Here is a 22,266-nt window from a genome sequence, read left to right on the forward strand (position 1 = left end):
GAGCCCAAACAAGTTTGCAAGTATGGGAAGTGCAGGGACGGCAAGACCGAGGCTTCAGCTGGGAGCTGTTTACTTCTGACTCTTGCCAGCCTCAGCAGCAAAACAGGATGGGAGACAGCTTACAGCCCTGCTTTCACTAGATCTGGCAGGGTTCCTACCACTCATGGCTGTGCCAGTTTGAGCTCCTCAGGTGAGCTCTGTGCCATGCCTGTAATGATTTGTGTCTGTTCTCAGGTCCAGTGGTAGCAAAAGCCAACCTTGGCCATGGTGGCAGCTTCGATGAGACTCGCCGGGCCCCTCGCGGCTTCCTCCGCTCCAGACATCATTGGAGCAATGTCAGCAGCCTGAGCACAGACAGTGGGATTGTTGGTGTGAACGATGTCCGGGATGACCTGGATCCCAGCGAGGCTACACGGACCAAGTCAGCGGATGTGGAGCGGGCAGACAGTGGCATTGGCCAGATGTCAGCCAGAAAGTGGAGGAACAGGGCATCTGAAACGTTGAGCTCCCTGCAGGCCTGGGAAGCTCACCGTCCCTGCACCGACTGTGGAGAAAGGGACCTCCCGGTGGAGACGGATGTGCAGAACTGCAATCAGAGGCGGGCTGACCTCTGTGAGAAGTGCCGCAAGCGCAGGACGGAGCGCAAGGAGTCTGTACTGGAGTTTGTCAACACAGAGGCCAGCTATGGAGAGGACCTGCGCATCATCAAAGAGGAGTTCTACCTCCCCATGCAGGCAGCTGGGCTCTTGAGCCAGGACCAGCTCCTGGGCATCTTCAGCAACATCCAGGAGCTCATTGACCTCAATGAGAACTTTCTGGAGATACTCCAAGAAGAGATCGATCAGGCCTTTGACCAGGTATGATGCTATGTTCTCGAAACGGGCCAGACTGGATAAACAGGAATAGGTTTTGTATTAGTGAAGCAGCATAGGTGGAGCAGAGGATCAGGAGGTGGGACTCGTGGGTTCTGGTCCTCTGCCTAATCCCCTGCTCCCTCAGCCATTGTAAACCAGTGATATCAGTAGGCCTGTACTGGGCCACAGCTGCTGGCCTCACTCTCTGCTGTGGTAATGCCACTGACATTAGCAGGCCATCAGCATTAGCTCATTTATCTCATTAACAGGACCTAACTGTCCCATTACCAAAGGTAGCTTTAAGCCAGTTTGCTTGGACACTGATAAGAGTGTGACTATGGGGGCACAGAGCTCAGCTTGGTGTGGCTCACAGGCTCTGCTTTTGCAACACTGAGCTGGCTCTCTCCTAAGGCTGCCTTTGGTGTATTTGCCTTGGGGTGCAGTTTATTGCAGCTTGCATCTAGGCTGACTGTGGGGCCAGGTTGCTCCTTGCTCTGGTGACAAGGGGCCCTGACAGCTCTGTGTACCAGTTTCTTGTACTGATGAACCCTGCCATGCACAAGGAACTTTCTTGCCTCACCAGTATGGTGGTCAGAGGGCAGAGAAGTAGAAAAAAGACTCTAGAGCAGCAGACAATGACTGCAAAGAATGTACAAACAGCTCCACAATGTGCTACTTGTTGCTCTATCAGTTTCACCAGGATGTTTTGTTCTCTAGGAGACACATCCCTCCTCTCCCTCTCAGATACCCCCATGTCAAATTGAGTGACACGTCTCAAAAACTGGCAACTTTGACCATGGCTCTTAGGCACCTGGCACAGTGAAGACAGATGTGCGCTGCAGGTGTGATGTCCCCATGTGAATAGTTCACTGAAACAATGGTTTCTACAAACAGCTGTGGGTTTCCCTATCTCCTCCTCCACGTTGCCTTTGCAGTCAGAGCTCAGTACTGCACCAAAAAGCTGCCAGGAGCCAGAGAACTGCTCCTTCTCTTGCTGCTGAAATGAGTAATGATTGCAGAGGATGTCAGCATACACCTTGACAAAGCCAAGAGCAGTATGTGGCACCAGATTCTTACTATTCCCTTATTTTATTATGCATCCAAAAATCGGAGAACACTTTACCATGAAATTTATTTTTCATTTAGGCGTCAAAGTAGCCAGTAAGAGCACAACTGAAGGAGACTGCTTCCAAGCCAGGCCAGTTGCTGGGAACAACTACAGAAGTTGTCAAGTGCCATGTCTGTTACCTCAGTTACAGGCCTCCCATGCCCATTTGCTCCTAAATGTTCTCTGTTAATTTATGCACTGCTGCATTAGCCTTGTGGCAGACCTGCCAGCAAGAAGGGCCCCCATACACCCTCCTGACTAGCAGGCTCACTCTGGCTGCTGGCCTTTGTGCCCCTGCTCTTGTGGGCTGGCTAAGCCTACAGAAGCAGAGAAGACCACTTTTTATGTGTAGAAGAGCAAGCTGTTAGACCAGCTTTCCTTCTCCCCATGCACTGCTTCCCCCTAGATCTGCTAGGGCTGCCTTTCCACCAAGAAGGATGAGCCCGGTTTCACCTCTCATCTGGTGTTCGCCAGATCCTGCAGTAGGTTCATGCTGATAGGACTGAACGCAGGCTCCACGCTTGTGCCTCTCCTGAGCTAACCCAGCAGGGCTTGTGTTGCATGCTTGCAGGGTGACGATGACCTGATGACCGTGTGCATTGGTGAAGTGTTTCTAGAGTTTGTCAACATGCTGCCAGCCTTTCAGACCTACTGTCTTCAGCAGTCCTCCTCTGTGAATATGCTCAACGCACTGGAGAAGGAGAAAGAGTTGCTCAGGTGAGAAGAGAGCTAAGGGCATTCTTCCGGACTTCGGGGACAGGAAGGTGCCAGGCTGAGGGTGACGCCTTTATCAGTTCAATTAGATCAAAGTTTTGATGCTGATATTCTTCAGTGATGTGCTGCTCTCACTTGGATTGAGGAGAATAATTACTCTCCAAAAGATCCTCAGTGTCCCAGTTGGTCCCCGGCTGTATATTGTGTGCTTTGGAAGTAGTGTTTGCCCACTGACCACTGCGCTGAACTGTCACCAGATAACGCTGTCATTCCCTGTGCCAGAGCATGGTTTGGATTTCCACTGGAGAAAGCCACTGTGTGAAGGATTCATGACTTGAATTTGTTTCGCATTCCTAGCTCTCACTTATTGGGCAATGTCAGGCGAGTCACTTCTCTTTCCACTGCAACAGCTTAAGATGATGACAGTACCAAATTCTTGTTTAGAGTGCTTTGTAATCTAATGATGAAAGGAGCTACAAATTAGTGTAATCTAATATGAGATGATGTGTCTGCCTCGGGTCTACGTCAGTGCGTACCAGAGAAAGATCACACCCTCATTGTTTTACAGCGATTTAATAGAAGACTGCTAGGATGTTACGTGCTAGTCTCCCAGGCACCTCATTGCTGCTCTGCAGCTGAGCACAGATGCAGAAATTGTTAGTTTTTGAAAAGACAGAATTCACAAAGCTGTTCAGGCTAGAGGGGGGATGGAATGCCCAGCAGCTGTCAGCGCCACACTGTTCATTTGCAATTAGGATTGCAGCATCTGCTGGCAAAACAGCCACTGTTTCATTCTCTCTTCTTAAATCTCTGCAGAATATTCCTCAATGTCTCCCAGAATGACAACACAGCACTGCGGCGGATGAACTTGAGGTCCTTCCTGATGGCCCCTTTGCAAAGAGTCACCAAGTACCCCCTGCTGCTCAGCAGAATCATCAAGGCCACCACCGAGTACCACCCAGACCATGGCAGCCTGCGGGAGGCCAAGAGCCGCATCGAGTCCCACCTGGAGCACATCAACATGAAAACCAAGCAGGAGGGAAACACGTGGACCCTCCGATCCTTTCGCCAAGACAGCAAGAAGAAGAGGGAAGTCATCAACATTGAAATGAGAGAAACTGCCCTCAAAACTGTAGGTTGGCTGAGGGAGGAAACACGATTTGTGATGGAGGGGCCTCTGCAGCTGGCCCAGCCCCCTGACGGCCAGTGGGTGAAGAAAGGCAGCAAGACCCTGAAGTTCCAGAACATGCAGGTCCTCCTCCTGGTGAATATGAAGCGTGTGTCGGAGTCCAGCCTGGAGTCAGCCGAGCCAGGGCCCGTGAAAGATGCTGTGCTGGTACTCATCAGGGACAAAAATAACGGGAAGTTCCATTTGCTCAGGGAGCCCTTGAGGCTGAGTAATTGCATCGTTTCCACTGATCCCGACTGCGACGACACTTTTGAACTCATTGAGATCAGGCGGGAGGCGTTTGTGTTCCGGGACAGCGACCGAGCGCGGACTCACCACTGGTTCAGGCAGATCAGGCGGTACTCGAGGGAGCTGGGCTCCTGGAAGAAGCGGCGGAACGCGCTGCCCAACATCATGATCAGCACCCCTCACACTAGGCCCTGAGTCCTGCACAGGCAGCGCGTGGGGAGACTTGGCTTGACCAGTGCCACATGCAAGGACCATTCAGAGCCTCAGTGGCTTGAACTTACTCTGCTCCTTGGGCAACAGGGAGGAGCCTGGCCCACTGCGAAGACTCTTCACAGCACTGGGAGCAAGTGTCACAACCTAATTCTGGTCTCCAGCCTCAGGACTCATAACCCAGTTGTGGCCGATGTACATACAGAGATGGGCTTCCCTCGAGGAGCAGATCTCTGGGGGAAAATACTAGGGGGAAAAAACTTGTTAATATTGCAGTGCGGGAGAATGATGTATGATGCTTGCCATTGCATGGATCGTGTTGAAAGCCAGTCTTGAGAACATGAGAGAGGTTTCCACCATTGACTATATTTCATCAGCATTAGGTAAAGTCAGGGTCAAAATTAGGTGCAGTATTATGCAACAGGGGACAAAGTTGGAGAAAAAATGTTTTCCGCTGCTACTCCTAAGGACTGTATTTCATTATTCACCTCTGTATGTTCAGTCAAAATACTTGTTTAAAAAGAAGCGTCTTTAATCCAAATCAAGTAGGTATCGATTTGCTCAGATTCAGCTGCATGCACACAGAAAAAAGAATGCAATGAGAATAAAAGGAGTTGTTGCTCTCTGACATGTACACCCCAAATATGTGTAGAATCTGTCGAAGAGCAGTATACCCCCACTGAAAGTCTGTTACTTAACGGGCTTCGGGACTGGAACATAACGCTGCATCTGAAATATCTCGGAAGTGTATGTAAATATAGCTCTGCTACCACTAATAGTGAACTTGAAAGTTTGCGATTATTTAAATGATGTAATCTAGTGTATTTCAAAATTTAATTGAAAGGAACAATTTACATTGTACTGTAGAGTAACATAAAAGGTTTTAATAATTATGTTTCAATGACTTTAGGTGGGTATTTTTTTAAATAGTTGTTTTCTGGAGTAGATATTTCATTTAGTGTGGGTGGCAGTCAGGTGAACAATGTGCCTACGTCTGTTCTTTGAATCCCCTGAACAGAATTCAGGGGCTACTCCTAATGAGACTGGGAGAACAGTACGAGCCTGCAACCTTAATTGTTGTTAGACGACAATAGACTGGCACAAAATCTTATGCTCTGGCCACAGTCCTGCCTGGGCAGGTCAGGCCCAGTGCAGCAGACATGAGAGCTGACACTGAGACCGCAAAGCACTCCCCCGTAAAGTCCAGCCTCTCTCAGCTCCCTAGCAGGGAAATGACTCGAAGCTGAACAATTATAAAAAGGCAAACAGGGTTTAACCTTTTCAGCCTGACATTACCACCGACCGTGGCCTCGCGATTACAAGATCAGCAAAATGTCATGCTGTGACTTACATAGCAAAGGCCAGATTACAGCCCTAGAGGCTAAATTAAAGGAGCCTGAATTTTGGTGGATCTTGGAGGACAGCCTGTAAAAGCTCTTCCAGACCTCAGGGTAACAACAAACTCAATCAGTGTTATTCAGTCCCAAGAAATATTTCTGTTACAGGCATTTATTTTACAGGAGGATTCCTGCAAGGAAGCTCGTTTGTGTATTTCTCCAGAGATCAACCAGCACCAGCGAGCGCACGAACAAAGATGGACAGAGGCTGCCTTCAGCTAGGTAGCCCTAGTCGTGAGAGACACCACTGACCCAACACCTGAGCAGGGCTCCAAACCGTACCCAGTGCTTTGTCCTCTTGCCACTGCTGTGGGAACTTGTTACGCTGCTTTGGGCACTGAGGCAGACACCATCAGTGAGACATGTATGTACTGGCTGTATTTTCTCATCTTCAATGTTTTGTGCTTCTCTTTGTCCTTGAGGAAGTGGGAAGTTTTGCATCATCTGGAGGCTTACACATACCCAAGGCGGGAGGGTGGCAGCACGCAGCTGAGCACTGTAGCAAGCAGTGGCTGTCATAACACTTGTCAGAGAAGCAGCCTGACTCCCTCAGGTGAGTTGGAATTCCCTCCAGCTATTCCTAGTCGTTAGACAATAAACTGTTTTCTCCCACAAAATATGCACTGAACAGCCAGTGAAGAGCACGAGGCATTGTTTTTAGCTTGTTGCTTCTTTTTCAAATAGATGGATGCCTAAGCAGAGCAGCTGCTGGAGGAAGATTTTGGTTATGCTGTCGTGACAGATCTGCATCTATGAGCCTTCAAGCCCCATTCACCTAACATGCAAAAACCAACAGCTTGTAGCCCTTTGTTTTCTCTCCAGGGATCAAAATTGTGCAGCTGCCTTTCTCTTAATTTTCTTCCAGTGGCAGTTTTGATAAGAGAAAGCATAAATGCAGTAAGCCTAATAGCTTATTTTATCCAAAGAGCGAGTGGCTTTTGCAGGCACAGAAAGCTGCTGATGCTTTCTGGAGAGCTTTGAGTTACTTTCCAGCGCAGTGATTTTCTCTACTCCAATTCATGCTCAAAACCAGCCATGGACTGTTTGTACAGTCGTATCTTTAAATCAAGATACCTTCAGTCACCCTGGCCGTTTAAAAAGGTTAGAGAACAATAAGTATATGTAAAAAGTTTGATATGTAGCATCAATCTTGCATTTGGGTGATTGTTCAATTTGTCAGATTCAGGATTTTTCTAGGTATCACAGGAAACACCTGCCTGCCAGGCTTCTAGTAATCATGGCCTATTTCCTCTGAACTAGGCAAACTCTCCCCAAAAGAAGGTCCGTAAATAATCACCGGTTGTTGAGTTACGAGCAGGATGTGTACTTGGTGCTGTAGCCCTGTCCTAAACAACTTGCGGCCAGGGAACAGTACAAGCTCTTTAATCCAGGACAGCCTGCTACAGGAAGAGACAGCCCCATTGTTGAACCTGTCAAACGAGATGGAGGTTGTGCTTCCGATGTTATTTATCTTTTATGTATCTGATGTGTACTCAGCTGCTTGCCTGCCTTTAAATTACAGGTGTTGAAAGGGAACACGAGCACAGAACAATCTCCGTGACCCCATGAGAGCTTGTGCTGTGGGGTGAGCCTGCACAGAGTGAGGAGCATCAGCACACTGCCGAGGCAGTAAGTTTCTGTAATCCCCAGACACTTCTCTGAACTGGATGCTCCCTCTCCTGGGAACTTCCAGGTCTTTCAGTATCACATGTACACATCTTACTTGGCAGCCCTGGAGATTAGTTGTGCTGTATTTTTCCATTTCTGATTAACAAACCTGACAAAATGTTATTGTAACCCAGGGTACTTGGGAACAGTGTTGTCTGCAAGCCAAGAAAGCAATTATTTGTTCCAAACTGGCTGTCCAAGGGCTCTGTAATGTTTTTATGCCTCTCATTGTCATGACTGACAATACACTAAGATTACTTTTCAAGACTCCTGCCCATTGAACTTACCAAGCTAGTACAAGCAGGCCTCTCTGGAAATACCATGTTAGGGGGAAAAACAGAAAGTTGATTACTCCCTTGATTTATCAAAACTGAAAATGACCTTTACCAAGAATTTAGAATGAGTCTTACTAGTCATTTATGAGGAAAACAACAACAAAAGGCAGTCTTTATCATGGAACCCATGTAGTTTTGAGCTCAGAAGAGAAACACACAAGATGACAGAACACTGGATTAAGAGCCCTTTGTGAGATCGGGTCCCAAGGAAAGAAGGAATAGCTGTGTTAAGAATCAGCAGACTGGGTGGGAAAGCCTGAGTGGGAAATAAAGTGCAAATACCTTAGAGGAGAGAGACTCCTCCTTTAGTGTACAGAGATCTTCTCTTTTATGGTGTTCTTGTACATTCCTGGTTGCCCTTAAGAGAAGTGAGGGTGGGGAAGGGGTGTTCAGCGTGGGTCTCCGCTGTGTGATCAAGAACACATCTGAAAGGCAGCAGGAGCTTTGTCCTGGCAGCAAGAAGCTATTGTAGCTGTCATGGGAGACTGAGAGACTGACATCAGCACATCCCAAATCCTGAAAAATAAAGCTCTGAGAACATCTCAGATCTCCTACCTTGGGGAACTTCAGTCATTTAGTGCACATGACTCTATCATGGAGCTAAAGTCTCTGGAAGGCAGGTCTCCAGCAGGAGATTCTGGTGAATTTTGCACTCTCTTTTTTGTCCGTGAGAGGCTCAAAGGGAAGATAATCCAAGTCTTCTTGCACCACGTCAAAGATACCCTTTCAGGGCTCATGGCAGCTGTAGCAGCTCATGTTTTGTGTTGTCAGGTGTGTTTCCTTTTGAATGTATGCTAAGGAACCAGGCAAAATTCCGATGGAATTAGGCTGAGATTCTCTGACTTGAAATTCAAAAAAACTTGGAACCAAAAGCAATGGAGGAAACTGTCCTGAGAGATATTGTGTAATATTCAGAGATCTCAGTGTCATCATTGACTGACCTTCTGTCACTACAGTGGAGTATTGATAGAGCAAAAAGTTTTGCTGATCGGACAAAGGAACTGACATATTTCTCACAGAGGCTGCTGCAGAATATCAATGTGACTGAAGACAGGTACAAAAAATTTTTTAAAAAAAGTTTTGACCCTAACACTGCACAGTCCAAAACCTCCCGGCAAGCCCCAAAGACAGTCATTAGAAAGGAAGACATTTCCCTCAGGAAGCTGAAGGTGGTCCCCTAAAGAAAACCTTTCTGCAGCACGGATGGACAAGTTGAGTGACAGGAACATAGAGGGTCCTCTTCAACAGAGTGAAGAACCTTAATGAGAAATTAGAGCATGGGCAGAGCATCCTCCAGCACTGGTCTCTGCCCAGGCTTGACTGGGAGCAGCTACACAGCTGGAAAAAGTAGAAAAGCTGGCATTGGGCTCTAGATGCGCCAGCAGGGATGAACGTAATGATTATGTGCAGCTCAAATCCTGCCCCCATGTGATCCCCACCAGCACAGGCTTTGCATCTCTAAGAAACGATTTCAGCTGCAGGTGAGAAGGCCCAGACTGCAAACAGCCCTCCCAGGGAAGGTGCCCTGTGAAGAACCAGGCAAAGGAACCCTTTCTTCCAGTGGCGGTGGAGCCCCAGGTGGATTTTAACCCTTGCCTCCTAGCACAGAACTTCCCTGGCAGTGCCAGAGTCACAGCCTTGGGAGGACCCGAGTCAGACCCCTCTCTGGGTGTTGTGGGAAGAGCTGGCAGAGGAGAGTGGGTAGCCTGGAAGTCACAAGAAGGTCACACAGCAGATCCTGTGACTGATGCCTGTGGTAATCAAAACGTGAAGAACATAAGGCCTTTGTAGCCCTGGACTGTTGCACAGAGGTTGAAATCTCAGGCTTTTCCTTCCCTTTAGGCTTTCTGCAGTGCCTGATGAAGTCTCCAACAGGTGGTGGTGGTCAGCAGACTCCGCAGAAGCCTGCAAGAGCTGCACAGTGCCCCAGCACAGACCCCAAGGCAGGCAGACGGCTCTCCTTACCAAGATGGGAGCCAGGAGACTTCCTGGGAAGCAGCTGGCACCCTTGCAGGGCTCAGGCTCTTACATTTTCCCCAACAAAAGCAGGTTAGACATTTGTACACTCATAGTGTGAACATGCAGATGAGCAAGCATTCAGACAGGGAGAGCATTCCCCTTTCTTTGAAGAAAAGGCTGCGTTTAGGACAGACATTTTCCCCTTGGCCAGGACAATCCTCCAGTGACACCTAACCAGTGCGAGCCAGAAGTGCTGCACTTTGAAGTAACAATAGGCAGAGAAACCTGCAAGTACATACCCACCTTCAAGTAATTCATACCTGACCCACAACATATGTACAGGAGACAAATACCATAAAGGACTGTTCCTTTCAAAATAACTTGTTTAACGACACTCCATGAATTCAGCAGGTGGGAGGCTCTCTGAACTGTAGTACAGCTGCACAGCAGCACCCAGCAACAGACAGTACTTTAATGAGAGAAGATAGACTGGTGATGAGTAGTGGGTCAATGTCCACACGCAGACCGCAGGAGTCATCCATGTTCACTTTCTACTCCTTAATTGCCTCGCTGTGTAATGATCTTACCGGCTGAAAAATGCCAGTGAGGCTCTATAGCACAGAAGGCATCATTTTGCTGTAAGATGAAGGCAAATTATTTACCCAGAGAGAAAATCCTTGGCAATGCTAACAAAATAGGAAGCAGCTATATTACTGCAAGAAAAATCAGTTTACCACACAGTGTTACAGCTCAGTGAACGTTTAAAGCTGGGACTGGCACAGCACGTGCGGGACTGTGCAGTGAACTGGACAGGGAGCAAACACCGCTGAAAAATGAAGATTGTTTCAGCTACATCAGTTCCTGGATGCAGCTCACTGGGCAAAGACGTGTGCTGGCACTAGAAAAGGGCAGTGTGCAGGTGCTAACACGTCCCTTAACAAGCACCAGTTTAAAGAGGTGGCTGGACCCGGCTGCAGTTAACCAATTCCAGCAGACAGAGCCCAGTTCAACAGCCAGTGCCAAGGTCTAACCTGCACCCAGTGCCACAGAGCTCTGTTTGCCCGTTTCCGGAATGGTTTCAGGTCAACACGTCCATTGATCTGCAGGGGTTGAACAGGCAGCACTATAAATAAAGAGCAGTTAATCAACTAGTTAAGTGCCCTTTTTACTGAAATAAAGAAAACCTACAGAAATGATGTCAAGATAAGGAACAAAAAAACAAACAACCAAACCAGTGGGTGAATACAAGGATGATCCAACAGTGGTCCCTGGAACACACTTGGGGCTGAAGTGGCCCAGAGAACAGCCCCACTGGCTGCTGAGTCAGACTCTCCAGTGCTCCTATACAGATTCACTGCCCTCCCAGCTGGCAGCTCACACTGCACACTCCATTCAGGACCAACAGGAGCTATTTGTTCAGAGTTCAACTGCATCTGACTCATCACGAGCCATCTCACTCCTGCAGTCCTCAGAGCTCAGTCTCTCGCTGCCATTGCCCACTGACTAAACCTGCTCCTGTTACCCTGGCAAAGGGAAGGGTCACAGAAGAGACACCTCCTTACACAAGTCCATCTGGGTCTGCCCTTCTTCCCTCTGCTCCCAGCTCTGGAACAGAAACACAACCTACCATTTAAGGCCACAGTAATGTGCAGATTCGCAATCAAGACCACAAAGTCCTACAGGCTGCCTCTGTGCAGAGGAAGCTTCAAAAACCATGTCCCCATCTTTCCCTGCTGCAGCCCCAGGAGAAAGTTTGTGGTTTCCTTTCCGTTCCCCCAGGCCCAGGTTGGGAATGCACTATGTACCCTGGCTCTGGCAAGTGATGCTTTCCCAGAGGGAGCTGCTAGGCTCTCCCAAAACCTAGGAACAGGAGAGAACGAGGTGTTTGCTGAGCACCCTCCAGGAACATGAAGCTGGAGTGTCTCTTCCTCAGGCACGTGGCTCTTCACAGAGCCTTAGACATAAGGATCCCACACCTTGCACACTTTGTAAGCCCTAAGTGACATGTTCTTCCATTTGTCCCTCCCACGGTATCTGCACCTGTGGCGCAACACTTTTTTATCTCCACCAGCTCTCAGAAACCATGTAAGATGCACGAGCTGGCAGATGTAGGTTCTAGCAAAAAGCTACGTGAGGCAGATGGGAGCCCACGTCAGGAAGCAGACCTGTTGTGTGACCAAATGCAACCGGAGTGCCTGGGACACAAGCCAGCACAAAGCCTCAACAAACACCTGCCCTGCAACCAGAAACTCGCCCTGCCACATGGCCTCACATCCCAGTCCTGCATGCCTGGAGTCCTCCCATCCGAGAGACACCAGGCTGGTGCTCAGGAAACCTTTCTCCAGCTCCTCTGCTCCCACGCACTTCCTGTGTGACCTCGGCCTGCACAGCTGTGTCTCAGAGCCTTAGGGTGCTGTTTCATGAGTCTCTGGTTTTGGCAGTAGAACTGGCCTAAGCTCCTTCCTTCCTCCCACCTCCACAGGGTTGCAGTGAAAAAGAAGCAAACGGTAGCATAAGGTGAAAACAAAAAACTACTTTGAAGGCTGGTCTCATTGCCATGGGGCTGAAGAAGTTACACCCTCATTTTCTTCAGTTGAGAGAGAGGGATATTATCATCTCCCTATGTAATGTGACATCAGATACAAAGGATGAGGCAAAACATGAAAGATGATGAGATGCTCTGAAGATGAACCTTACCACATCCTGGATTTGGTAGTGATAAACTCCTCCATATCCATACCTCTTCTGTTTTACTTGGTGAAATAGGTTAAAACTAAAAATAACCAAAAAAAGCCTATGAAATCTATTTGCAGCTTGAATTAGGCTCACTCCCCAGCAAGGAGGAGCGCACCACTGAGCAGTGTGCAGCCAAAGCGAGGAATCCTGTTATTGTCTTAGTACAGCTGAAGGCTGAACTTCTGTTATGGTTTCCAGAGTAGGCTCCCAGGAAGGAGCTTCAAATAACAACAGATAAGCAGACAACAGGCAGAGTTACCAAATGGCCAAAATCAAAGAACAGCTTTTATTGGCCAAAATAACCAAGAAACCTTTTTTTTCTCAATAAACAAACCCCTAAATGGAACAGTGGTAAATCTTTGCTAACCAAATGAAACACAAAAAAAACCCCCACGTAAACTTGACCGCGTTCACTCTCTGGAAATACTCCTCCTGGAAATACTCCTCCTAAAAAGTTATTCTCCTTAACTCTCCTGCACCACCAGAAGTAGGAGAAGGGCAAAACTCGAAATCATTTAGGACAACAGAACAAACACCCTGGGATGGGGGGTATGTGTTTGTCCACTCACACACATTAAAGAGGCTGTTGGTGTTTGCAAACATCTGATATGCAAAGTATCTCAAACTAGTAATTTCCCCTTTTCTGAAGATACAAACATTTTACTACATGAACTACTGTTTTGGTGTTGAGGTTTTGGTTTTTGTTGTGTCTTTTTGTTTTTTTTTTAATCCCAGGACATAGGTACAGTTGGGGCCTATATAGGTTGCTAAAACTGAGGCACTACCTACAGTTTATCGGTTAACATTTCTCTATTCAGAAACATTGGTACTTAAACAAAAAGTTGGTTACACCAAGTTCTCAAGGCAAATGATCATCTTAAAACTCAGCATTTACTCATGTCAGTGAAACAAATACCAGGCAGTGAAAGCAGATGTTTGAGAAAACCTTGCTCTCCCTGGTTACAGAAATCTTGGAAGAAAGGAGAAAATGACAGAGAGAGAGAGACGTGCCCAGGTGCAATGCACCAGTTCCAATGGAGAAATTCTCAGGAATATTTTCACTAATTTCTGAAGGGGGATACATTAACAGAAACCATTAAAAAAAGGTCTGGTTAATAAACAGTTATGCCAATCTGTTCACCTTACTGATGTAGGTAAAAATTTAAGAAACAAAAAGGCAAAAAACCCCATCAGTGCCTTAAAAAACATATAGATATTTACACGCTGTTTTCTAAGACGTGCACCTGCACCGAGCTGTGTGCTGTGCACGCGTCGGTAAGGGTGTGTGAGCAGAGACAGCTGAAGCACGTCGCTGCCTGAGCAGTGAAGCAACACTACAGAACTAAGGAGAATTTCAGCTCATGGGAATCAGGGACACATTGCTGCTGTGCACAGATCAGCACCGTGTGTTCTGACAAGAGGAATTCCATGGGAAGCAGAGTCTCCCACTCTAATCTATACAGGATTTTACAAAACATTTTGAGATCTAACACCCGAACTACACCTTTTGTAAGAAAATAGAGAGCAGCTTTCAGCCGCGGTTCTTCTAAACTACTGTAGGAAGGCTTCACTAGCATACTTCCCAAATTGGCAACCATCTGAGGTAATCAGTGATGCTGTTACAATGAGCATCCTTCATTTCTCTTCGCCCACTCCAACTGTTGCCTCCTTATTGAGTCCCCTGATTGACAAATCGTAAACCACTTCCTCAATTTTCTTGACATCGTATTTCAGGCCATCATAACGTTTCCTCAGGGAGTCGTTCTTCAGGTTGAGGAGACGGAAGCCAGAATCCAGCTCGTTGATAAAAGTCGAGATGCGGAGCGGGCGCGAATAGTCACCAGCCGTGACGCTGTTCACTGCCAGTCTGGCCTACGAGAGGAAGACACAGCAGAACATCAACAGAGGAACCCACCCAAATCACATCACGATTCCCATCAGTTACTTTATCTAATGAAGCAGTCTTGTTCCAGGCAGTCAGAGTATTTATACTTAGATCTACCTTTTTTTTTGACCATAGTCCTGGATTTTCAATCAAGGGACTACTTTAAATCTTAAAGTATTGGTGAGGAACAACTCCAGCATACAGAGTACAGTTTGCTAGAAGTTCACATCAAGGTTTTGCATACCGTAACTTCCAGGAACAACTTGGGAAAGTCAGAAAACACATTAATTTTTTCTATTTTTTTTTTAGGTTTCAATCCAAATATATGCATGAACATCTTCCTTACCAGCTCGCTGGCGAGAGTTAATACACCAGAAAGATAGTCTTCTATGTCCAGGTGAAAGCCTTGCTCTCGATCCGCTTTGACTAAGGCAAAAAGCACAGTGGCAGAGTGGCAGTCAGGTGGTACTGAACATGAGCAAAACCAGCGAGTTGCGCTTGCATTTGTTACCAGAGCTAATTTGAAATACCAGATTTATGAAATAATATTACAAAATAAAAGTCAGCCTTTTCCTGTAAGAGATGCAATTACTGCCTCTTCTCAGCATTTCGATTTAGCATCTCAACTGGATGTGCAACAGGTTATAACTGATGCAACAGAATAACTGAATTTCCATCAATATACAGGAGAGGCACCTGTAGTAATATTTTAGAAAAATATCTTCATGATTTTTTTTCATATCCTTTGCTCTGGGAGGAACCAATACTCCTACAGCATAAGCATTTAATGTTTTTTTCCACACTTTTTAAACACTAAAAGCAAAAAGTGAGAAGAATAAGCTCTCGTCTTTGTATTATTCTTTCGGTAGACTTACGCAACTTGAATGAATACTCTTCAGTGATGAAGAACTTATTAATGGATAAATACTTTTGTTTACATTAGGTTTGTTGATTTCCACCTTCTAAAATAATCTGTTGTTTATATAATGAATAAACTTTGGAACCTATTTCTTGGGAATAAATTAAGTTCTGCTGTTTCCCTGTACCTCTGAAAACTACAACATCTAAAAACATCACAAGCTTTTTCTCTTCGATTGTAACATTAACTTACTCCCGAGTATTTCTGCAACAGCTTCTCGGGTCACTAACGTTTCTGACTCCAAGTAGACTACAAACGCTGCCAGAAACACCAACCGCTGAAGCACAAACCTCCAGTGCTCATGAAATCTGTTGAGGAAAACACCAAGTCAAGGTTTAAGTAACATCTATTGCTGGAGAGTCAGGCAATAAGCATACATTATGTATACATCATGTTTTCCACCTTTACACACAGCACTTCACAATATATTTGGCTTATCAAAGTGACACCAGCTTAAATTCATCTCCGTGGTACCCCAGAACTTCACTCCCAGGATACTACGCTGGACACCAGCACTGCTTGCACCTCTCACACACCTACTCGGTTCACCGAGTTTTTCAGGTTGTTGTGCCCTCGAGACAACCTGGGCTTTGCCTCCCATCTTCCCTCAGCAAATCTGAGCTGACAAGATTCTTTTTCTTTGGAATGTTCTTGTTAGACACTGTCCCCTTCTGGCAGGAACGAAACACGAAGGTGCCAACTTCATTTAGTATCTGCAGTATCAAACATTCATTTCATGACAGATTTAGATCTCTGTTCCCAGAAATGCCCCAAACCTAACCACCTCACTGAAGTTAATGGAACAGCAAATGCTCTGCTTCCAGAAACAAGAGCAGTTCCAACAAAATGTCAATTTCTTAAACTTCCTTTTTCTTTTTAAAAGCAGTTTCTAGAAAAATAATTGAATACTGGATATTTTTAGTGAAGTTATAAAGAGAGTATTTGAGCAGAAGCATTATTTATCTATGCTGTTAAAACCCTCGACTGATTTTGTTTTCAACCAGGAAGAAGCATTCGGCCCATAAACCTTTAAATCATTCTTCCAAAGTAACGAGGCCAAGCATGCCCAGGCAATTCCTGTATCCATGTCTCGCTGTGCGTGATCCTGCACACCTGTAATACTGATCAGCGGGAAACTTGGTCTTCAGAGATTCCATCTGTGTTCTCACCGTACCAAAGTGCTCACGAGCCTTCTGACATTTCTTTGGTACTGAAAAAAAACCAGCGCAACGTTCAGTACTTGACAGAGGTTTTGCAAACAGTTTTCTAGCACAGACAGCACTACTTATGCTCCTTTGTTGTCCCAGCCAGTCTGCTGACATTCTGAATCAATCTAAGAAATGCTCGTTGTCGCACCAAGAGTCAACACAGGTAGAGGAAAAATACTGCCAAGTTCTAGGTGTCTCATCTGCTCTAGTCTGTAGTTTCAAACCTGAGCCAAAATGCCCTGGTGTTATTTAAGAATCACGGGTAATTATGACTAATTACTGTTGCTACAAACGGACACAAACAGACTAAGGCAAAAATGAAGAAAACACCGAGTCGATGTGGTGGTTGTCTGTGGAAGGAACCGATTAGCAAAGGAGCCTGGTGACACGCTGGGCAGGGCAACAAACTGAAGGAGAGATAACAGAGCTGGAGAAAGGCTGAAAAAGGTGTTGAGTGCAAGACCTCATAGGAGGTAGCAGAGGGGCAATTTCATTCCAGAGTCTGTAAATGTAGAAGAGCTGAAACTGTGGCAACAGATGGGTGTGGGTGGGTGTGTGTGCAAGGGAGGGAGCCAGCAAGAGCAGTGGCGCAGGGACAGCCACACTCCCCATGTCACACGCCCAGTCAGGCAGCAGTGCTCTGGAGCGGCAGAGCTACAGGTGGCACTGCGGGAGGAAGGACTCAGCAGAGATCAGGCATGAGCTGGTAACGGGACATTTTTAGTTGTAGCTATGTGGACGAAGGAGGAGAAAGGGATGGCCATCTGCGTTGTACAGGTGTTATAAGGAGAGAAACAACATGTTCTGGAGAGTGCCCTAAACAACAGCAACGACCAGATCACAAGCAACAGACCAGCCCCGCACACAGCTGGCCCCAAAGAAAGCACAAGCACCAAGCAGCGCTGCCAAACGACTTGTAGAGTCAAAGGAAAAGCAACTTTCCTTTCTCCATTTAAAAATCTTAGAATATTTTTTTTATCGCTCAGTTAGGTCAAATGTGATGCAACATCCCTTCAGGAAACAACATTTCCTGCTTTCAAGTGATGTATTTGAAGAAACTGGGTTTCAGCCTGCCCAGCGTATGTCACAGCTCTGCAGAGACACAGTCTGTTGTTCATGTACCACCCACTGCCACCTCCTGTTTATGGATACAAATACAGGCACATCTCCCCCCCACTGCCACCTCCTGTTTATGGATACAATTACAGCCACGCTGCACCAGCAGTACCATGGCCCAAGCGAACTCATCAAACAGCACTTCTCAACTGTGGCCTTCTCAGAAACCCTGGTCACCACCCAAGGAAGGCAGAAGATAACCTGACAGACTTTCCTGCATCTGAATGAATAGAAGCTAGGGTTATTTAAACAAGATCCATAGAAGATAAGTCTGAAAGCTGTCATGAATGCTTTTCATCAAACAAGCCCTAACAGGAGTCGCTTAAGTGTGTTTAGACACTTCTTTCAATTAATAAAAGATCAATTCAATGAAAAAAAAAAGGGAAAGGGGTGGGGAGCACTTATAAATGAAAGCAGAAGATGAAAGTGAAGTTCTGCGTGGTAGGCAGAAGGAAAGAAATGTGTGAAGCTCACTGACAGCTGCCCTTTGAACACCAGCCTCAAACTACGGTCTCTGCCTCAGTCATGTAAGCTGTCACATGGCAGCTGGGGACACCAAGAGCTGAGGCATAAATTTGCATTTTGGCTTCTGCCAAAGGAATATGTGGCAAAAATGGGCAATCTTTACCGTAAAGTTTCAGACAACAGTGCCAAAGGATACACACACACTTCAAACTATCCTTGTGCCTCCTTGCATACCACCACTGATGTTCTGCTAAACTTACCACAATGTGTCTCATGAGCAAAGACACGCTAAGCTGACTTTCAGCCTCCAAAGACCCTGTCAGCTAACAGCAGGTGCAGCACACGCTGCCCCAAACAACCTTCTGAGCAGTTCTCAAACTCCGTTTTGGACAGGGAGCAGAGGCAGCTCAAAGAGAGAACCTCTAACCCTGTTCTGGAAGCTGCTGGCCTGAGGCTCTGCTGGTTTTCCTTCCCCACAGCTGAATAAAAGCTACGACAGCAATGCTTACCCCACAGCTACACACAGTCTCATGCTTGGTGCAGGAAGAGACCACAAAGAAGCCGGTTCTGTCAAACAGCCGTTGTCTGTGGGTAGGTGGCTGCCCCACGGTAAAAGAGGTTAGATGAAAAAGTAAATGAGAACAGGTTTAGGAAAGAAGTATTTTAAGTTCCCGAAGAACGGAGGAAAGGCATTGTGCAAAGTAACATTTCAAATGCCACTAACTGGTACAGGAAATGGCCCTGCATCGAACTTCCAACTATCCCATAGTTCTATCAAGAGAGTTCACATCACCCCTTAGTAGGACAGATTGCTTGCCCTGCTGCAAATCCTCTCCCCGTTTTCACTGACTCTCTGTTGTCTTCTTGAGTTTTCATCACTCTACCTCAACAGCTGATGCAAGAATAAATTACAAAGGATCAGCCAGCAGGCTGTGGGAGAAAGTTGCCTCCCACTTATGCTGGCACAAGGGAGGGGCACAAGCAGCAATACAGCATCTTCCAGCAGCAGCACCAGCTGCAGCCACCAGCACAAGGACACAGACCTACTGGAGTGGGTCCAGAGGCCACAAAGATGAGCAGGGACTGGAGCACCTCTCCTGCGAGGACAGGCTGGGAGAGTTGGGGTTGTTCAGCCTGGAGAAGAGAAGGCTTTTGGAGACCTTATAGCAGCCTTCCAGTACCTGAAAGGAACCTACAAGAAAGCTGAGGAGGGACTCTCTATCAGGAAGTGTAGCAACAGGACGAGGGGCAATGGTTTTAAACTACAGCAGGATAGATTTAGATGAGACATTAGGAGGCAGGAAGTTCTTTACTGTGAGGGTGGTGAGACACTGGAACAGGTTGCCCAGGGAAGATGTGTCAGGCCCGCCCTGGAAGTGTTCAAGGCGAGGCTGGACGAGGCTTTGAGCAACCTGGCCTAGGGTGAAGTGACCCTGCCCATGGCAGATGGGGCTGGAACTACATGGTCTTTAGGGTCACTTCCAACCCAAACCAGTCTGTGATTCTATGATTAAACCATCCATGGCAACACAGCTACCGTCACCAAGCATTACCAGTGAACTTGTAGTAGTTAATAGTATTTTTGCTTTTTTCTTTATTAGTTACTATGTTAAAAAATTATAAATAACCTATATATGGGTCAATGCAGTTTATGAATATTATTAATAGCTTTTGTTACATATTGGAATAAATAAATACAAGGCTTGTCAGAATTCCATTACAATGAATAAACCTCTCTTTCATAGTTGCAGGATTTATCATTTATGCTTTTTTAATCTGAGGAAGAATCATTCTAGTTTCTTAGTAAAAATGTGGTACTAACTCGAACAAGATGCTGTAGTAACCAAACAGCCAATTAAGCACACTGCGCTGCAGAACTACAACCATTATCAAATTAAACTGTAAACAGTGACATCTGACAAGTGCTATTTAGCCCCCAACAATCCTTCTGCTAATTAGTATTATATTACTCTGCTGTAAACCTTTATTAGTCTAAACATTTATTGACTTTATTATGCTTGTAATTGATGACAAACTGACAGATCTATTATCGTGAGTTAACTCCTAACCTATTAAGCATGTACTCATTATCTTTGGTATTACAAGAATTATGAGTTTACCCTCACACTTTTTTTTTTTTTAAAGTTACCTATTTTAAATCTCCATTTACACTCTGCAAGTTCCAGGATCAGCTCTCACTCAGAATTAAAAATCGAGTGAAAATATTCTGATCCAGACACAGGCTTTTACTAGCGAATGCTGAAAGGAAACCTTAAAGCTGACAGCCACACAAAACAGCTGTCACAACATCCATGGGTTTAGGCAGCTTAGAAAAATGAGTGTATGCTTGTGTAAATTAACAGTTCTGATTTGTAGCACTGCTGGATTTCCTAAGTAGGTGGAAGTGGCACTTGCCAGCAGAGATCAAACCTCAGGTGTTGCCTGTTGCTCCACATGGACCCTCTCGGAGCCCAGAGAAATCCCAGGCCTCTGGCTCGAGCACAAGTGTCATCAGGCTGGTAACAACCAGTGACTCTGCTGAGAACAAACCAGCACTTGATGAGGTTCCTTCTTGTGCTCGCCTGCAGAGGCTGGCCTGGAAGATGTGTCCCCTTCCCAAATTCCTCTCGAGAGTTTCCAGGAAAGTCAGAATCATAGAACGGAATCATAGAATTGTTTCGGTTAGAAAAGATCTTGAAGATATCGAGCCCAACCATTAACCTAACGCTGCCAAGTTCACCACTAAACCATGTCTCTGAGCACCACATCTGCACATCTTTTAAATACTTCCAGGGATGGTAACTCCACTTCCTAGGGCAGCCCGTTCCAGTGCTTAACAACCCTTTTGGTGAATAACATTTTCCTGATACCCAATCTAAACCTCCCCTGGCACAACTTGGGACCATTTCCTCTTGCTCTATCACATTTTACCTAGAAGAGACCAACCCTCACTTTGCTACAACCTCCTGTCAGGCAGTTGTGGAGAGCAATATGGTCCCCCCCTGAGTCCCCTTTTTGTCCAGGCTAAAGAACTCTTGTTCCCTCAGCCGTTCCTCATAAGACATGTGCAGCTTGAAGAAGTTTGGACTGAAAGCAAAGGACCAGGCTAGCTACAATCCAAACCGCAAAAACAGGAGAATTCCAGTTGCCACTCAAACATACATCAAGGACAGTTTCTGCTTTACCAGCCTTTACAATTTCACTTTCTATTCTGCAACATTAAGCAGATTTTCTACACACAGAGTCAGTCTCATACAGCTGGACTAAAATCTCCCTTCCCACACCGTCCTGAACACCCCTCAGAGCATTCAGAATCACAGCTTTTTGGGGAGTGGGGTGAAGAGATGAGGAAGCGAGTACAAAGGCTCAACAGGCGATGGTAAAATTAGCAGAATAGAAAAATCTACCTGCAGTGAAACCTATGAGCTAATTCAACAACCCCAAAAGTGAACACGTGTAAAAAGGTGCTCTGAGACACGCTGAGACAGTGAAATACCAAGCTGAGGAGGGGAGAAAGGGAAGGAAGGGTATTTCTTTAGGATGAACGGCGGCTTTTCCACTTATCTGGTTTGAAACTCCCCAAGCTGTGCCCCCTTGCCTGGCAGCCTCTGAGATACCCCTGCAGGCACCCCCTGAGCACCTGTGTCCAGCTGAGACGTGGAAAACCTCAAGTCTCTCAGTCTCTCCTATGAAGACAGACTGAGAGAGTTGGGGTTGTTCAGTCTGCAGAAAAGAAGGCCCTGAGGAGACCTTATGGCTTCCAGTATCTCAAGGGGGCTACAAGAAAGCTGGTGAGGGGCTTTTTAGGATATCGGGTAGTGGTAGGACTAGAGGGAATGGACTGAAGCTGGAGATGGATTGGTTCAGACTGGACATTAGGAAGAAGTTCTTCCCCATGAGGGTGGTGAGACACTGGCACAGGTTGCCCAGAGAGGGGGTGGCAACCCCATCCCTGGGAGTTTTTAAGGCCAGGCTGGATGGGGCTCTGGGCAGCCTGATCTAGTGGGGGATGTCCCGGCCCATGGCGAGGGGGTTGGAACTAGATGATCTTCAAGGTCCCTTCCAACCCTGACAGTTCTATGAAAAGCGGCGCCAGTGACCGAGGAACCCGCGTACTCCGGGCAGGGGCTGGAGGTGTCGTCCCGACCGCCCCGCCGGCTTTTCCCCGGCGCTCCGGGCAAGGTGTGGCGGGGCGGGCGGAGGCGCCGAGCGGGACTCACTGTGCTGGAAGCCGGCTCCCTGGTGCACGCCCTGCAGCAGCGTCAGGATCTCCCG

The 22,266-nt window shown here is 46.7% G+C and overlaps 2 protein-coding genes across 2 annotated transcripts in view; one reads left to right on the plus strand and one right to left on the minus strand.

The window, feature by feature from the left end:
• LOC104278816 overlaps positions 1-4,288 on the plus strand; it is a 5,436-nt gene extending 1,148 nt beyond the window's left edge. Inside the window, exons 3-5 of the mRNA XM_009875910.1 lie at positions 235-857; positions 2,534-2,679; positions 3,493-4,288. Of these exons, the coding sequence (XP_009874212.1) occupies positions 235-857; positions 2,534-2,679; positions 3,493-4,288 (1,565 nt within the window). The remainder of the gene's footprint in view (positions 1-234; positions 858-2,533; positions 2,680-3,492) is intronic.
• A 9,391-nt stretch (positions 4,289-13,679) lies between these two features.
• Positions 13,680-22,263, minus strand: TSN (translin; the record flags this gene model as incomplete). The annotated part of the gene is made up of 5 exons (XM_009875912.1): positions 13,680-14,270; positions 14,630-14,709; positions 15,395-15,510; positions 16,316-16,412; positions 22,212-22,263. Coding segments are annotated over 5 exons (582 nt in total), but the record flags the coding sequence as incomplete, so codon positions are not given.
• Positions 22,264-22,266: the final 3 nt, after the last annotated feature.

The sequence above is a fragment of the Apaloderma vittatum genome, unplaced genomic scaffold (assembly GCF_000703405.1).
Source record: "Apaloderma vittatum isolate BGI_N311 unplaced genomic scaffold, ASM70340v1 scaffold8169, whole genome shotgun sequence".
Classification (NCBI taxonomy): Eukaryota; Metazoa; Chordata; class Aves; order Trogoniformes; family Trogonidae; genus Apaloderma; species Apaloderma vittatum.